Source organism: Macrobrachium nipponense, chromosome 10 (assembly GCF_015104395.2).
Source record: "Macrobrachium nipponense isolate FS-2020 chromosome 10, ASM1510439v2, whole genome shotgun sequence".
In the NCBI taxonomy this organism is placed as follows: domain Eukaryota; kingdom Metazoa; phylum Arthropoda; class Malacostraca; order Decapoda; family Palaemonidae; genus Macrobrachium; species Macrobrachium nipponense.
In genome coordinates this window covers 52,720,106-52,739,039 of record NC_087204.1, presented here as the reverse complement: position 1 = coordinate 52,739,039, position 18,934 = coordinate 52,720,106, and the positions used below count along the sequence as shown (strand labels likewise).

At 37.2% G+C, this 18,934-nt stretch overlaps 1 protein-coding gene across 1 annotated transcript in view; it reads left to right on the top strand.

Moving 5' to 3' along the window:
• The window catches only part of LOC135223972 (nucleosome-remodeling factor subunit NURF301-like), a 216,067-nt gene that overhangs the window by 146,017 nt on the left and 51,116 nt on the right, over positions 1-18,934 (top strand). Inside the window, exons 16-19 of the mRNA XM_064262894.1 lie at positions 2,839-2,992; positions 6,551-6,738; positions 15,649-15,927; positions 16,155-16,257. Of these exons, the coding sequence (XP_064118964.1) occupies positions 2,839-2,992; positions 6,551-6,738; positions 15,649-15,927; positions 16,155-16,257 (724 nt within the window). The remainder of the gene's footprint in view (positions 1-2,838; positions 2,993-6,550; positions 6,739-15,648; positions 15,928-16,154; positions 16,258-18,934) is intronic.

The following is an 18,934-nucleotide window of genomic DNA, read 5'->3' as shown; positions in this document are numbered from 1 at the left end:
TCTACCACTACCACCACCACAACTACCACCACCAACACCACCACAATCACCACCACGTAAACATACATTTAGACACCAGAATTCAAGTCAATAGCTGCATTAGACCCAGAGATAATTGGAAATATAATTTTTAAGTGGCGGTCATTTTGAAAGTCAATATGGCGGCCAATACTTGACAATAACAAGTGGCAATTAGTACCATTGGATTCCTTGCCCCCTAAAACATACATTTCAATACCAGAGTCAAGTCAATAGCTTCATTATGTCCAAAGATAATAGCAAACTTAGATTTCAAGTGGTGGCCAATTTGAAATCCAATATGGCGGACATAAAGTGAGAATTTCAAGTGGCCCAATATCTGAAAATGTTCGCAATATACGAATGTACATTTGTGCCAAATTTGGTGCTTGTATCACAAAATGCACAAAAGGTTTGCTATGCTGCCCCACTACAAGGTTATGTGATGTGTTCATTCAACCTTGGCTTTTCAGCAGAAAATGAGAACCCATCCAAACCCTGGTCTCGGTTAGAGCACTGAGCTATTACCTGCATAGAACGGGGGTCCTATGAGTAACCTATGGTGCTCAATCAAAAACCTGACTTGTTCCATGCCTATGAATGCCCTGTCATTCTTCTTGAGGGATCTTATCACAGAAGCCCATTCTCAAAATGGATAGGAAGCACAATATATCTTTATCTTGTATTCTGCAAGCTACTTATTGGAGGTGTAAGTCAGTCTTCATGATTCATTATCTACATGATGTTGAAACAGTTTTTGATAATTGCAGTATTTTGGGTCCATTGTCAGTGGCTGGCATGGTGTTGAGGAACAAAGCATAGGAAGCATTTCTTCCTTCCGTATTCTCTTCGCTTTGACCTGAGGTGTTGAGTCTTAGGGGAGCTGAGGGGTACTGTGTACTTGGAGTGCCCACCTGTCTTAGTTTTAATTGGTGGCTGGTGGGTTTTTTTCATTATGTGGCATACATGACATTGTTTTCTGTCTAGTTGATTGTTGTGGTATTGTGCCCAGGAGAGGGCTTCGTTAGCCTAAGGAATTATCCTTCACAGTAAAGCTCCCTCTGATACAGAGGTGCTTCAGGGTTGTATCACCACACCCTACATGGTTAAGATGAGCACCAACCAGAGGCATTGTCTACTTGCAGTAGCTCTCTTGTCAGGTAAGGAACAATGAGAATTGTACTTGGTAAGTTACATATGCAAAGATGACATTTTTATAATGAAGTAAAGTTTTATATATATACTTAAGTAATTATGAATCCAAGACTGAAAGTGATTACAAATCGAAGCCCTCCCTCCTCACCTCACGTGGACATAAGGGCACAAACAAATTGAGCTCATTGCTGAGTTGTTCCTCTTACCCTGAAAGTGGGCAGGGTCAAGTTACTTGCACAGATAACTAGCGCTACCCACAAACTAAAAAAATTCTAGCTGCCAGCAAGTTAAACTGTGAGCAATGTAATTACTTGGTAAGTGTATATAAAACTTTATTTATAACAATATAATTTATGTAAGGATGGAGAGAAAAAGTGACAGAAAATGTTTGCTAGTGAGGGTAAATGAAATGTGGATAAAGGGAATGCCTTTGTAAGGAAGAAGCCCAAGAGTGCTTCATTGAAAGATTAGTGCAACATTGTATTTAGATGTGCCACTATTATCAATGTGCTGCTTCATACACTTTACATGTGTACCCTATTAGGTGTGAAAAAAAACCATGTAAAATCATATCCTCTATATTGTTTCCCTTTACCCTTAACCCTTAAATGGACGGATTGATCCTCGGAAGTAGCAATAACAGGCTTGGGTGGTGGACGGATTGATCCTGTAGTTATACAATATTATGCGCCATCAATTTGGGAAGAATCAGGTGGGAAAGAGGCGCCAATACTTTTATAGCCCATATATTCACTTATGGCAACTTTTATGCTGACTAAGATCACAAGTGTGGGCGTCTCAGGACTTCATTAGTGCTTGTGACTTGAAGGGGGAATGTTCTGCATCTCTCACATGACGTCTTTCTGTAAATTTGCTTGTAAATATACCAAGTGGTTGCTGTTGTTTTGTGTTCTTGTCTTTTACGATAGTATGTCGGTTGTAAATGTAATTTTACAAAGAAAATTGCAAAGAAATATTAGAAAAATATATAGAAGTAAAAAAAAGTTACTGACTCTTGGTTATTGGTAAATTTATGTAAACATTTTTCAACAAATATGCTAAGAATTTGTTACTGCTTTTATTTCTTAACTGTTTTGATATTGTGTGAGCACTAATTATAATTTTACAAAATAAAATAAATTTATTTATTAGAAAAAACACGTAAGTTGGTAAAATTTACGATTTTCTTGTAAAAGAGACCCCACAAGGGGTTGTAAATAGTCATTTTCAACTTCTCGTGGAAGGTAGGGAAAATATTTTATAACCTTTTTTTCTTTCATCATGTACATTTGGTTATCTTCCTCATTCCAATTATGTGCTTTTGTTATAAATTGGCAGACCTCAAAGTTTACCCAGTCAGAGGAGCTGCATATTGATATATTTACCCGTCTAGTTAGGGTTAAGTATTTTGTTCTTTGAGTTTAGAGGTATTTCTCCAAGTTTATGCTCTTTTAAATGTATTGCTTTGAATGCATGCACATCAAGAGTAACATTAATAAACATGAAATAGACAAACTCCTTTTAGAATTATGGTACAAGTCTTGCAACTTTTTTCCATCATCAGAAGCATTTTATGTGTGTAGGAAGTTTATCTGTAAATGGATTATATTTCAATAAATGGCTTGCCATGGGAAGTCTAACCCATTTAATGAAATTTTGTTTCAGAATGCATCTGCAGAGACACCAAATGTGAATGCAGGTGCAGAAACAGAATCTTCAGAGCAAGTACCAGCTGCTCAATCTCCTAGTGAAGATGGCCTTTCTTCTCCTAATCCCCCCAATAAAGAATTTGTTCTTACTCAGGAATATATTCAGCAGGGTAAGGAAAAGGCTTTAGTTGTATTTAGATATGTTGCAAACCAATTTTTTTTTTTTTTTTTTTTTTTTTTTAAGACAGACAGACTAATGCATAGTAAAAGAATTTTGAATTCCCAATAGATTTATTATTTGTATTTGTAATTACTTCAAGTAGCAATAAAACAAAAAAAAATATTAAATTGAATACAGTAATACCTCAATCTTAGTGAGTCGAATTGCACGAATTCACAAAGTGCAAACTTTTCATTGAAACCTAACTAATGATCATATATCATACGCGAATTTTTCACAGACATGCAAACTCAAACTCGGTATTTTCAAATCCTCGAGAAACCTTTCTCTTTCATTTACTGAGATGAGAAAAGTTTTATGGTACATGTAGTATGCATGTCTATTAATATTTTCAAATAATAATAATGATTATAATAATAATGATAATGACTCCATGGCAGAGTGGTTTATGTCATCAATAGACTGGTTAAACAACATTGGGGCTGGTCAGTTGTTGGATGGGTGATCTATCTCCTCAACAATGTTTTCTTGGGAAAGGATCTTTACCAAAATTTCCTCAGTCTCCTCAGCTGTAAATGAGTACCTATCCCGAGGGACTAGGGTTCAGCTATGGGTTAAATAGTAAAACTCAGCAATGATGGAAAAAATTAAAGATTATACAATGACATAAATGGAACTTTTGGCAAGAGGACCTTCGTATGGCAGCTAGGTACACAGCCCAATTGAAGGGGAATATGGTCAGCAACTGAAGACCACAACAGTAACCAGCAACCAGAGACTTGGGCTGCAGAGGCAAACCAGAAAAAGAAATGGCGAAGAGAAGAAAAGAAATGATGAAGAGAAGAAAATAAGGAAATATGGAGATGCAATATCAGAAGCAACCTGATGGAAAGAGGACACAGAAGAAATTTGGTAAACATTAGGAATGAGAGAAATAACACCCCCCAAACAGAACAGAGGCTTGGAGACCAAGTAAGGAGCATAAAGAAAAAGAAATGGCTCTCCACAACAGAAAGAGAGGTACTTTAAAGATAAATAACACCCAGCAACAAAGGACAAGAAGACGAACTAAGAGACAGTACTACAGAAGATGACAGGAATAACGATCTACCAAACAACGACACACACAGAAATACTGAAGAAGTAACAGAGAGGACATAATGGGTGGAAGAGAGACAATGGATGAAGACATACAGAAAGAACAAAGTTCCCCTCCATGAAAGCCTACGACACAAAGAAACCAAGTGAGAAAACAAGTGAAGTTAATGAAATAATGAGACTAATACACACCACCAGTGTTACAGAAACAAATAACTTGGCATATACAGGAGCAAGACTAGAAGCAGAACTCATGGGGATACAAACACCAACACCACCCTCACAACCAACCCAACAGAAACCAAAACAGCAACTGCCTTGGAAAAGGTATTTAGAAAAACAAATCATGGTACTGAGATCTGACTTGAGTAAACTGAAAGAGATGGCAGAAAAGAGGCTTAGAGGAAAGAAAACAAGGGAGGAACTGAGCAAGAAATACAAAGTACAGGAGAAGGGACTAAACAATACAACTGAAGATATAAAACAGAAGCTTCAAGCCAAAGCACATAAGATCCAACGGTACATGAACAGTAATAAAGAATACTAACAGAACAAACTATTCAGAACCAACCAGAAAACACTATACATACAGCCAACTAAGAGGGGAAGCCAACCACCAGGAAATTCTTGAAACTGAACCAAGTATGAAACTCTGGGAAAACTTGAGGAACAATCTGGTATCACACAACAAATGGGCAATATGGCTTCAGCCAGTCAAGGCAGAAGAAATGGGGAGAATAAAACAAAGATTTATGGAGATCACAACAGACACAATCAAATACCAACTAAAGAAAATTCCCAACTGGAAAGCCCTAGGTCCCGATGAAGTCCATGGATGCTGGCTCAAAACTTCAGGACTGTACACCCACAAATAGCAGAACAAGCGTCTCAGTGGCATGATCGGTATGGTCTTGGCCTGCCACCTCTTTGGTCATGAGTTCGATTCTCGGGCATTCCATTGAGGTGTGAGAGATCATAACAGACACAGTCAAACACCAACAAAAGAAAATTCCCAACTGGAAAGGCCCAGGTCCTGATGAAGTCCATGGATGCTGGCTCAGAAACTTCAGGACTGTACACCTACAAATAGCAGAACAAGCGTCTCAGTGGCATGATTGGTATGGTCTTAGCCTGCAACCCCGGTGGTCGCAAGTTCGATTCTCGGGCATTCCATTGAGGTGCAAGATGTGTATTTCTGGTGATAGAAGTTCACTCTCGACGTGGTTCGGAAGTCATGTAAAGCCGTTGGTCCCGTTGCTGAATAACCACCGGTTCCATGCAACGTAAAAACCCCATACAAACAAACAAATAGCAGAACAACCCCAGCATTGTATCACAAACCACCTTGCACCCAAATGGGTGACCACAGGGAGAACATCTATATTACAGAAAGACAAGAACAAGGGAAATAGAGCAAGTAACTTGAGGCCTATCACCTAAGTACCAATAATGTGGAAGTTACTAACAGGTATCATCAGTGAAAGGCTATACAATTAGTACCTATAGGATACAAACGCCATCCCCCACCAGTGATAATGAAGAACAGAGAGAGAAGGAAAACCAACTTAAACATGGCATGGATTGACTACAAGAAAGCCTTTGACATATAGCACACATGTGGTTAATAGAATGCCTGAAAATATATGGGGCAGAAGAAAACACCATCAGTTTCCTAGAAAATAATATGCACAACTGGCATACAATACTTGCAAGCTCTGGAATAAGACTAGCAGAGGGTAGAATCAGGAGAGGGATCTTCAAGGGAGACTCACTGTTCCCACTACTCTTCGTAGTAGCCATGATTCCCATGACAAAAGTACAGCAGAAGATGGATGCTGGGTACCAACACCAACTCAGAAAATTGGGCAACAGAATTAACCATCTGATGTTCATGGACGACATCAAGCTGTATGGTAAGAGCATCAAGGAAATAGGTACCTGAATCCAGACTGTAAGGTTTGTATCTGGTTACACCAGGATGGAGTTTGGAATAGAAAAATGTACCTTGGTTGACATACAAAATGGGAATAGCATTAAACACATAAATGAGATAGGATATAAATACCAAGGAATAGTAGAAGGAGAGGATATAAAATACCAAGAGATGAAGGACATGATCAGGAAAGAATATATGCAGAGACTTAAGGTGATACTCATGTCAAAACTCAACACCAAAAATATGATAAAAGCCATAAATACATGGGCAGTACCAGCAATCAAGTATGAACATGAGATGTGTGTTGTTTACTATGCAAAAGATGTAAATTCATAACAAAAGCTTTATGTAAAAGTATTAATGGAAGTTTTAGTAATCTTGTATTGGTTTTCAGCGTCATTGATAATTTACTTTATTATAAGATGTGTACGTTACATTAAAATTTGCTTTTCAGTAGTAAATTCTTCTTATTTTACTGCTTGTTTTTTTAATAAAATATATTTGTTTTTATAGCTATAAAGTCTGTTCTAAGTCGTGATGACCTGAACCCTGAAGTAGAAGAGAAACTTATGCAGTTACAAAAATACAATATTGAACAGACCAAAAAAGAAGAGACGCCAGTTCCTGTGGGAGGTTCCAACACATCTGCCTCAACAAATAGTACATCCAGAAACTCTGCTGTTAAGAGATCAAGAGATCAGGTAAATTTTGATGAATGATAAGTATGTTCGTGAATGTTGGGGTTGCACAAATCTCAGCCAATCAATAATAAAGAAAAAGAACTCTTTCCCTGATATATGGTGTTAATGTTGATTTCCTTCTGATATCCTGGTGGCAAACTGGATCCCTTATTCTATGTCAAGTCCTGTTCTCAGGTAGTTTTCCAGGTTTGATTTTGCTGTGGTTTTCTTGTCATATTTTTTTCAAAATTTTATTATAATTTGTATGTATCCAGAGATTTCGTATAAGTAGAAAGTATAGCATTTTCAGGTTATTTAATAGATCCTCTTTCAGGTCTTTCGTCATTCTGTTTGAGGATTTTCACCATTGGCTAGAATGGGTTTTTCTCTCTTCCCCTGCAAAAAAATCTTCAGCTAGGGGCCATACTTAATCCTAACCATCAGCCTTGCATCATGACTCTGTAATTCCTTGGTTATTGACTGAGACTGCTATTATCATGCATCTCAGCATTCTTCATTGTTTGATGTTCTCTGATCTAAGTTCTAGCCAAGAACCTTTTTACAATCATCTGGGGTGTCTATTTTTATCTAAAACATTTTTTCATGTCCAACATTTTTTATTAAAATACTTTTTTCTCCACCATTCATTGTGGTCGAGTTTCATCCATGTCACTGATGCATGAAAATTTATAGTCATTAGCAGTGCGAACATTGTATTCTCAGCTTCAGCTACAAATGCTGCTTAAATTTAGTAGTGCTATATTTCCGTACTGATATTTTCTCCATGGCAAATAAATGTATAATATAAAAATATATCAGTCCTATTCTACTAAACATATTTTGTAACAAAACTACAGTAATTATATACTATCGTACAATGGCTTAAATGCAAGTAAGCATTGTTATCAGATTCGGTTCGTTTGTTGTAGGATAACAACTGTTTTCATTCAGTTGTTTATTTACATCTGTAGCAATTAAGCAATGATGATAATGTTACTAAGAATACTTTTATCATTCTCTTTTGCTTTTTCAGCTTATTTAAGTAGTAGATATGATAAATAAAGAGATTGAGGAAACCTTAGTAGTATTCTGAAAAGGTTGGCTCTCTCTCTCTCTCTCTCTCTCTCTCTCTCTCTCTCTCTCTCTCTCCCTCATCTCTCTCTCTATCTCTATCTCTCTCTCTCTCTCTCTCTCTCTCTCTCTCTCTCTCATTCTTGGGCAAGATTTACCTTAAGTTCATTGATTCTGACATTAAAAATTTGTAGGACTACCATGCAGACCATAGTGAATTATTAGGCAAATAAAATTTCACATTTTCAATAAAGAGTTATTACATATTAAGTCAAAGTATCTGGCTCTGACACTATGTAAGGCATTATTAACCAGTTTAGGCCACTGTAGCATGGATCTTGACACCTGTAAACTTTTAGAGTTCGGTTAGCAACAATTTTCAGTTACCATCAAGCCCCCAGGAACGGAACCCCTGTCAGGGTTTGGCTTACGACGTTCCGAGGTTAAGGCGCTTTTCAATTATAGTTACGACACATGTTCCAGGGTTACGACGCCTACAACGCTGATCTGGCAGAAGAAATACGACACCAAAAATTCAAAATAATCAATATTTGAAGGTTTTTTGGTGAAAAATGTAATAAGAATGCAGTTTACATAGTTTTAAATGCACCCAAAGCATTAAAAGTAAGGTTTTCTTAGGATTTTTGATGATGTTCCGGCTTACAACACGTCTCAAGAACGGAACCCCTGTCGTAACCCAGGGACTGCCTTTATACGTATATATATATGTGTGTGTGTGCATATGCATGTTATATACAGTGGACCCTCTGTATTCGCGTTCTCTGGATTCACATTCTCCGGATTTGCGGACTCACACATTCATAGATTTCTCTCGGGAACATTTCCCTGCATTATTTGCGGAAAATTTGCCCACTCTGTATTTTTCTGTGAGAAATGTCCAGAAATTCCTGTTTTTTTTATCAATTTCATCATAAAATGCACTTTTTCTGATAAAAGTATTAAAAAACCAAGTATAAACTTTTAGTGGGATTTTCTTGAGTTTTAACTAACAAAAAAGACTGTTTTCAGCATTTTTATAGGAGTTCCAACTATTCGCAAGGGCTGGGGTCTGGTATGCATCCCCTGCAAATATGGGGAACCATGTATATTTTATATGTACATATATAATAGTAATGGAAAATAAGTATTCTAATAAAAAATGTGGGGCATGAAGGAATAGATTTTATTGTTGTTTTACGCCAATAATAGATAAATACGTAAAGCTCGTATTATGGTGAAATAAGGTAAAAATAGCAAAAGGAATCTGTTGATTTTTCGCACACAAAAAAAAATTGCTCCTGGCACCATCTATTAAGGAAATAAAAATAAATCTAGTTCACAAGATGTATTTAAGTCATGTTTCGACTTTACAACACTTCTTACAGTAGTACCTTAGGATATGAAATTAATCCGTTCCAAAGTGGCCTTCGTAACCTGATTTTTTCATATCTTTAACCACATTTTATATCTAAATTGCCTAATTCGTTCAAAGCCCTACAAAAACACCCCAGTAAATTTTATAATAAAGCTAAATTGACCAATAAACAATGAAATACATACAACAATTTGGACCATTCAATACCTATCCTAACTGTGATTACATGTAAATAAAGTTTATTAGTGTACAGGGTACAAGAAATACTGTAAGTACATGTACATACATATGTAGTAGACTGTGGAACCTTTTCGAGTGAGCCGATCTCCGAAAATGGCGACAGAGGAGGAGGACAAATGGCAGAAAACATGAACCATTAACTTTACGAAACACGTTAAAAAATGGCAAAAAACATTAACACTTAACTTTATTTATTTTTATTTTTATTTTATTTTTATTTTTTTACAAAATTTTAATTTCTTCACCACTTTCAACTTTCTGATTTTTCGTATCGCTTGGATCTTCCTGTTTGCTTACTCCTAATAAAAGCCTCTTTAAAAAATAACTATCCAAGGAAGATTGCTTCGGCCTGCTTTTCACAATGATCGTGAAACGACTCGGGCAAACGTCATCGAACTGCGCAAGCATACGACCTGTGTGAGCCTTTTTGGGTGTTTTTTTTTTTTTTTTTTTTTTTTTCAAATGATTGCACTTTATGAAAAGCAGCTAGAGCATCCTTAATTTTTGCCGTTGTCATAGGGTCGTCGTCCTCCTTCTCGCCGCTGCTAGAGAACTCTTCTTGAACGACATCATGTTGCATTGCCTTCAACTCCTTCAGATCATCCGTCGTAAGCTCCTCTTGGTGCTCCTCGAGAACATCATTGATGTCGTCCTCGTCAACGACCCGCCCCATGGACTTGCCGAGTGCAACAATCTCGTCAAGATCTGGTTGCAAAACAGTTTCAGGATTGTCAACGGTTTCTGAATCTGCATCAGCTTTGCCCACATTGAATCCCTCGAAGTCATGGGTGTATACAGCATCAGGCCAGAGTTTCCTTCACGAAGATTTCAAGGTTCGCCTCGAAACCTCCTGCCAAGCTTGATCGATGAGTCGGATGCATATGACAACATAGAAATGCTCCTTCCAAAATTCATGCAAGATGAGGTTTGTGGTATCGGTGATGTCGAAACATCTCTTGAAAAGATGTGTTGTATACAGGATCTTGAAGTTCGATATCGCTTGCTGGTCCATGGGCTGGAGGAGAGGGGTGGTGTTAGGCGGAAGATAAAGAACCTTGATGAAAGAATACTCCGCTAGGATATCTTCCTCGAGGCCAGGAGGGTGAGCAGGGGCATTGTCCATCAACAGCAGACATTTCAGAGGGAGGCGCTTCTCTTCCAAGAATTTCTCACTGACGGGCCGAAACACAGATTTACTCACTCGGTGAACAAAAGTCTCGTTACCCAGCCTTTCGCATTAGCCCTCCACATCACGGGAAGCTTCTCGTTTAGCACTTTGTGGGCCTTGAAGGCTCAAGGAGTCTCGGAATGATACACAAGTAGGGGCTTCACCTTGCAATCCCCACTGGCGTTCGCACCTGTCCTTAATAGGCTTATGCCCAGGTAGCTTCTTCTCTTCCTCCGTGATGTACGACCAACGAGGCATTTTTTTTTTTTCCCAAAAAAGACCAGTCTCATCACAGTTGAAGACTTGTTGAGAACTGTAGCCTTCCTTGATCGTCATCTAGTCGAACGTCTTAATAAAGGCTTTGGCCGCTTTCATGTTCGAGCTGGCAGCCTCCCCATGCCGCACCACTGAATGGATGCCAGTCCGTTTCCGGAATTTTTCAAACCCCCATGAGAAGACTTGAAGTCTGTGGTTGGCGTCAAGGTCCCTTCTCCGTCGTCTTCGGCCTGGGTGATCAAATCGCCGAAAATAGTGCTGGCTTTGTGGCAGATTGCCGCCTCGGTTAAGAGGACAAAGAAATCGCCAGCGATTTCTTTGTCCTCAATCCATAGAAGAAGCAGCCTCTCCATCTCGTCGTGCACGTGGCTCCTCTTGTTGGACAAAATAGTCGCGCCCTTGGAAGGTGTAGCTGCTTTTATGGCTTCCTTCTGCTTAAGGATGGTGCCTATCATCGACGGATTTTGGCTGTATTCCTTAGTGATCACACTCAACCGCATGCCAGCTTCATACTTTTTAATGATCTCCATCTTTGTTTCATAGAAAGCATCCTCTTCTTTCCGTGAACTTCAGCAACTTTCTTGGGACCCATAACTATACGTAATTAAGTTATGTACTAATTAAGTTCTCACACAACATGATAAAGTACAAAGTGAAATCACTAACACGAATTCACGTTAACAAACGAAATTGTATATGTGAACAAACGAATTCCGAGTGTGTACAATAACGATGATGCTACAGAGTGGCCGAATGACGCCTTTACGTAGAACATGATGGGATAGATGCTTAACAATAGGAGAGCAGGATCTTACAGCAGTGACTAGCATCAGGAACCAATGGGAGGGAGGGAGGGAGAATGGTGGCGAGTCTACTCAGTTGGCGGCACGCGAGTTTTAAAAATGTTCTCGGTGGTCTGGTCGAATCTCGGGACTTTACAGTAACACCTTTTCGTAACCTGAATTATTTTCATATACAGAGGCAAAAAAATCTTCGTATTTGCTTTCGTAACGTGAATTTTTCGTAAGTTGGGACTTTTGTATGTTGAGGTTCCACTGTATAACAAAACAGAACATGGTCCCAAATAAATAGAATTTCTAGAGATTAATTTACTCTAAATAGAAGCAAGAAAGTCACTCTAAATTGAGTTAAATGCAACAAAGTAAACTTACCTCCATTAGCTGATTTTTCCAAACCAAAACATGATCACAACACTATCTATTAGCAAAAAAAAATAACTAAATCTAGTTTCACAACAAAACATATTTAAGTTATATTTCAACTTTAAAATACTTCATATAATGAAACGTAACCTTGTCCAGTATAAATAAGAGTTTCTAGAGATTAATTTATGCTAAATACAGGTACTCTTTGTTTAACGATGGGCTTCCGTTCCAGCAACCACGTCGTTAAACGAATTTGTCGTTAAATGCGTTATTCTCTTTATTTTTACTAATAACTAATTTTCAGTCATATACATAGAACTAGTTTCTGACATTGCCTACTACTTAGCAAAATTCTTACAATGCTTTTTATCATTTTATTACTCATATTTTAACTTCGTCATTTTATAATTTCATAATGTATAATTTTCTTTAAAATAGTGTACTTTGTTTAACACTTTTAGGCTACATTCCCGAGTTAGACTACTAGTAAGTCAATACAATACTAAGTCAATACAGTGCCAAACTTTTCTGTGAATCTGCACATTATTTAGCAGTGACTTTCATAGTCTAAATTTAGTATTTCATAATTATCACTGTTAGTTTCTCTGTCATTTATTTTTATTGTAAAGGATAGTGAGATAAAAAAATGAATGAATTTCGGCAATCACGGGGCATTTCAATGTCACTGTCAAAACATAAACAAAGCACAATGCCTCTATTGAGGAAAGTGAACACTAAACTATTTCACTAATGGGATAAGCATTTTCTAGCATTGATAAAGATTTATGCTTGCACTACTTTCCTCTAGGTGACTTATTGAATACATATATAAATTCACAGTTGTATAAAAAATTATCAAACTGTATTATTACATGCAAGCCTTTCAAGCATAATAAGAGTAAGGAATTTGTGCATGCCAATAGTCTCATTGTTTTGATCAAAAGGATTGACTTGGTATACTTCTCAAATGGAATATTTAAAAGAATATAAATATTTTCAAGTTAAAATAAAAAAATATATTTGACTTCACACATTTTCTTTTCATTACTAAGAATTATTCTCACTAAAACAAAGGAGATATGGCCTAATTTTTGCTGTCTTGAAGTTGTAAACAAACATGGAGCCACCTTTTCGGCCGCACAACGAACTAATGGTGGCTGAATCAAGCCAACCAGAGGAATTACCAGACCATAGAATGCCGACTTGAAGAGGTTCAACTGTATAGCTTTTCTTTACAAAGTATATTAAAGCCTTATTTATTGTTTTACCCATAGATTTCAAGGTTTTCAAAACCTATGCTAGGCTATATTATTGTCACTGAATAGCCTTTCTCTTGGCCACGATTGGCAATGTTTTTATTTTCATCTTATTGTTTATTTTCTCTCTCTTCATGTTGCCGTCATAACTCCGAGTTATCATAAAACAAGTACGTTATTAAATGAGGAGTACCTGTAGAAGCGAGAAAATCACTCTGAATCGAGTTAAATCTGACAAAATAAACTTACCTCTGTCAGCTGAGTTTTCCAAACCAAACATGATTGGTTTGTTTCAATTTTATAATACAATAGTAATATAAAACTACATACAGCATTATTGGATACAACAAAGTAAAGGAACCTTTAAAAAGAGCCAAGGAAAAGATGCATATTTGGTATGTTTTTATTTTATGAGGCGGTCTCGGCACTTAAGCTAAGCCGCTGATAACCAGACAACAGTGCTATCAACCCTACGAAGGGTAAACCCCATTTATGGATATATTGAATTAGGTCCGTACAACTGAAATGCTAGATAACGATACCAACGGTAACTGGGGACTGCCAGTATTATGACCATCTTTTTGTTATGTCATCATCCTTTTGTAAGATATTTCATATATTATCTTGATATCTACTGACTAACCTCAATACTCATCACTGGCAGCCTATGTTGTTTCACACACGACTCTCCAAGAATTATTGTACAGTTTACTACATTGGTTCTGTCTTCCTCCTAACTATAAGATAATCTATTTGACTATGTTCCACCACTGATATGTTACTAAATGACAGTCTACCTTCACAAAATATGTGTTCATATATTGTAATTCAGCACTCTATTTACATACTTTCTAGGGACCATATCACATGGCCTCCATTAACCTCATCATATCCATTTCTACTCCTTCCGTGCCATTCATATCTTCTTTTATGGTTTATTTTCTCTCCATCTTTTTCCACTTCAATTGCTGTTTCCAGTTCTTTCCTAAATAAATTCCAATTGCTGTGTCTGCTGAAAATAAATTTCAATAAAATCAAAATTTACTTTACTTAGTCATTAAACAAACAGTATCACACAATTAACAACATTGGCAAATAACTAGTAGTCATAATAACTGTATAATTTATAATAAACCTTAAGGTACAAGAAGATTGTATCCTATTGTTAAAACCTCAGGTTTGTTAGCTTTGAAAAATACAAATTGATTTTTAAAAAATTCATTTTATACAAAAATGCATGCCTCCCTTTTGCAGTGGGTTTACATTGTACAATAAGTGATCCAGTTTGTCATGCAGAAAGATTGGGTAACCAGACACACTAACATCATCTACTAAGATGAACAGCTCTTGTGAAGCATCTGAGATTTGTAGACACACATGAATGGGATATAAAATTATTTTTACAGGTTATATTAGAAATTAATATTTTGTTTTATCCAGGTATTATAATTAATATTCATTAATTACAACAGTTCATTAGCTCAGACATTCAAATGCTTGGTTAATCGTAAGAAATTTTCTGCATGGTAATTTACTCTACAGATGAAATAATAAACATGATTTACTTATTAGATAGTGTAATCAAAGCATGAAAAACTATGGCAGTTTAAGGGTGGTCAAGATGACATATCAACACTGGAAGATTATTTAAGTGTTATGTACCAGTTTTTTTTTTTCAAGAAGGCTATATCAGGCTTAGTTAAGTAAAACTGCTTCCTCAAAATCTTGGAAACTCTAAACTGGCATTGTTAAATGATAGGAAAATAATTTTAGGTTTCAGATTATGATACTGAGTGATTGTTGAATACAGCTCTGGGTGCTTCATCCTTTAGTGTTACTTGAATAATAATGTGTTGCAATACAATTTAGTTGAATAAATGAATGAGCTATTTATATGTTAGTAACAAGATAAAAAAATTTCTATTCAGTAGGCTTTATGCAAAAGGTAAGCGAGCTTTGTAGTAATTGAAATTATATGTTTAGTTGTCTGATTAAACTTCAGTGGTAATCAACTGTACACATGGAAGTGTTGCAATAAGGTGCTGTGAGTATGGAAAATATGTGTATTCTAAACATCTCTGCACATATTTTCAGGACTGTTCAAAATATATGCGTATGTATGTGATAATTTGTTTTCACAGTTTTGCTATACTCGGCTTTTTGTAGAGAGTATATTTCAAGTAGGTTTTTAAAATGGTGAATGCAACTGACAAAAGATTTTAGGAGGGCTTGTACTTTTTTGGTGTATGGTAAACCAAACCCATATATCCACATCATTTTCAAGTCAGTTGTATTTATGAAACATTTTAGAAAAATAAGAAGTGTTCTAACGTTAGTAAGGTAGTTGTTTATTACGAATGATTTGTGCTTTATCCACAGGATGACAGTGATTGGGATCCTGTAGAGGAGAAATCTGTAAATGTAGTTACAGTAACTCCTTCAAAACCTCGGCCAAAGAAACCTCGTTCAGAATCACGACAAACAGACTCCTCTAAACCAAAGAAATCAACAGTAAAAAATGAAGCTTTAGATATTAGAAAGAAACAAGCCTTACAACACAAGTTAGAGTCACTCATGACACGACATAAGGATTTCTTGAAAAAGGATATTCTAAAGAAAAGAGCTCAGTTAGAAAAAGAACTTCAGGTAGAAATTCATGTAAGTTATGAGCCTCAGTATCTTAGGAACTAATTTTTAAAACAATTTACCATTATGCATATTATTAAATTTTTAATGCTTAGTATGTGTGAAAGACATTCATGATATTGTTGGTTTGATTAATTATTTAATTATATTTGGAGAAAAAACATGTGAAATGTGCTATTATATAGTTATAATTTTTTCACTCATTAATTGTATCATAACTTGTAACTGACTTTTTACAGAAAGAGTTGTCAGTAGCTCGTGTACAACTCCAGATGTTGGAAAAGAACAAGGCTGATTCTTCTCTTCCTTCTCCAGTGTTATCACCAAGGAAAAAGAAGACAAGTTAGTATTGTTGCTTTTAATATAAAATTTGTTAAGTAATTTTGTTCAGATCCTTGAATGCTTTCAATGATTTTTATTATTACACTTACATTTTTAGTTTTTTAGGTCAACATTTATGAGCATTTTGGATTTCTGACCCTTTTATACTTCATGTCTAAATCATGATAAGGAATGGAGAACAGTCCTGAGTAGCTGCGTGAAACATGTAGCACAGGAATTACGCAACAGGAAACTTGCTCATGGTCCATGGTCAGAGTCCACCATACCTTCCAGGGCCTCTTCCCTTCCCGTCATAACCCATCAGATTATGGGGTCCGGAAAAAAAAAAAATTTGTTCTCTCCTCCTGTTTTATGTCCAGCATATTTTTGCCAGAATTTACATTAGATCCAGGCCTTTTACAGTCTTTCTTCACAATTTTTTGGCCTTCCTTCTTGTCATTGACTTTCTAATTACTTGATTCCTTTATGACTGACTGGTTTTCACCAATCAAAACATTCCAGTTTGTAACATGTTCTATCCAACACATTCCAGCCATATATGTCAATATTTTGTAGTGAGGCATATTCAGAAAATATTCCATTATGCATTAAGTGTCCACGTTTTCACTGCATAAACTAGTGGCAGCTGTATATATGCATTATAAATTGCGCAATTTCCTTGAGATACGCTTTTTACCACTAGTCTAGGAATCTTTTTCATATTTTGCTCCAATTTTTTTCATTTTTTCTGCTGCTCCCTCTCTATTAGTAATAGTGTGTTAGTAGAAAGTAGTTGGATGAGACCACTTAGTCACTTTGCTCAGTTCTCATATGGTTCTTTCAAAGGCTTTCTTAAATGAGAATTGAAAACAGAATGGGGTCTAGGGGAATGGATGAAGAGTCCTTATAAAAGGTGATACTGCTGGGCTGAAAGTATGCTGTAAAGAAGTTTTAGCTATATGCAGTGTACAGTAAGTCCCCGGGTTATGGCAGCTCTGACTATGGCATTCCAAATGAGTGGTGCATTTTCAGATATTCATAAAAAATTGGTTTCGGTTTACATCTGATGTTCCGAAGTTACAATACCATAATCCAAATTATGGCACCATAACTAGGATTCTGAGCAACGTAGCTGTAGGTGCTGTGGCAAGCTCAGAAAACCTGTTTAGGGAGCTGTAACGAAAGGGAGGCTTCACTATAAGGAGGGAAGAAAATCGGTTTACAGTTAGCGTGCGTGCGGCCTCCCCCTAGTTTACAGATTTTTTTTGTATTTTTGACCATATCTTTAGAATTATTACTAATTTTTTCTCTCCAGAACAACATTATTCCCTAAACATTTTTTCATATTGTGTATGTGACTAAATACTGGTTTGTTCATACACGAAACAAACCTTCGGTCTTAACATTAGGATTTACTAGCGCCAAGCTGGAAACCGGTTAGAATTAAAAATTACCAACTTGTGAGATCCAGGGACTAATGGCATCTATACCAGGTCAACGAGGGCATGTATTACCCAAGAATGCCCACGGCTACCTGGGGTGACCCATCAGTTATTTTCCTACCGCCTTTAAGCCCTTTAAAAAGACGTGTTACTGTCTTATCTCATTTAAAAGCCGGTTTGGTTTTTCAAGTTTTGCCCAAGTTCTTTAATCCATATTTCAATTTTTTAGTTTTCATTCCTTTCTTTCTCCAAGTGTGATCAAAGTGTGTGGTAAGAGTGGTATACGTGGTTAATGATGGAGGAATTTTGCCTCAACATCGGGATCGTCTTACCGCTTCGAAGAACGGAGACAAAGGAAATGCCAGGAGTCAGTGGCTTTCCCTTGTTCTAGGTTCTTAACTTCAGGTGTTCGACGGATCCTCCATCCAACGTGTTAGTAGGTGCAGGGAAAACGTATGTACGGTTACTAATCCGTGTTCTGTTTGTCGCGGCTGGGTCGGTGGAACAGTGGGAAGAAGTTCTAGCGGGAAAAGCCAATACAAAAAGAAAGGGGGTGACGCCATCTTTTGAGATGCACCAAACCTTACCGACTTCTTTTAGATCGGTATAAACCAGGCTGCTCCATAATGTTTCTCCACCCCTGCTTTTCGAATTGTCTCATAACCCCTTCCGGTTTCTTCCTAGCCGGTTCTGTATCGCGGAAACGGTCAGGAAGGGGCCTTGGGTCAATTTTATGAAATAATTTGCACTCTCTTTGTTCCCAGCAAAGTAATGGGGGAGATCCGCACATCTTTGTTCTAGGCTCCTGCTACTCAAGCGGCATAGGTTAGATGGTAACGTGGTCAGCCGCTTAGGCCTACCAGGCGTACCAACCTTGGATGGTCCTGGCTTGCGGCATTATATGACGTCACGGTTCCAGCAGGGTCCGTTCCGGAGCCGCCTGAATGTTCCTCATCCCCCGGCTTGCGAATTTATGGGAATTAATGCCGCTGCTTCACCATCCCACCCCTCAGTATTTACAAGCGATGCAAGAACTGTGGAGGGGTAGTTTAGGCAGCAAAACGTTGCGGTTGCCAGCAGAACAACCTCTCCAGTCTCTTCCCTACGAGAGGGATGACGTTCACAACTAACGTCACAACTCTTGAGCATGGCAACGGCGTGATGACGTCACAGACCGATTATTTCTCGGGCCTTCCTTTTCGCTGCACCTCCCAGACGCTAATTCACTCCTTCTGACCCGTCAATGCAAACTGTTA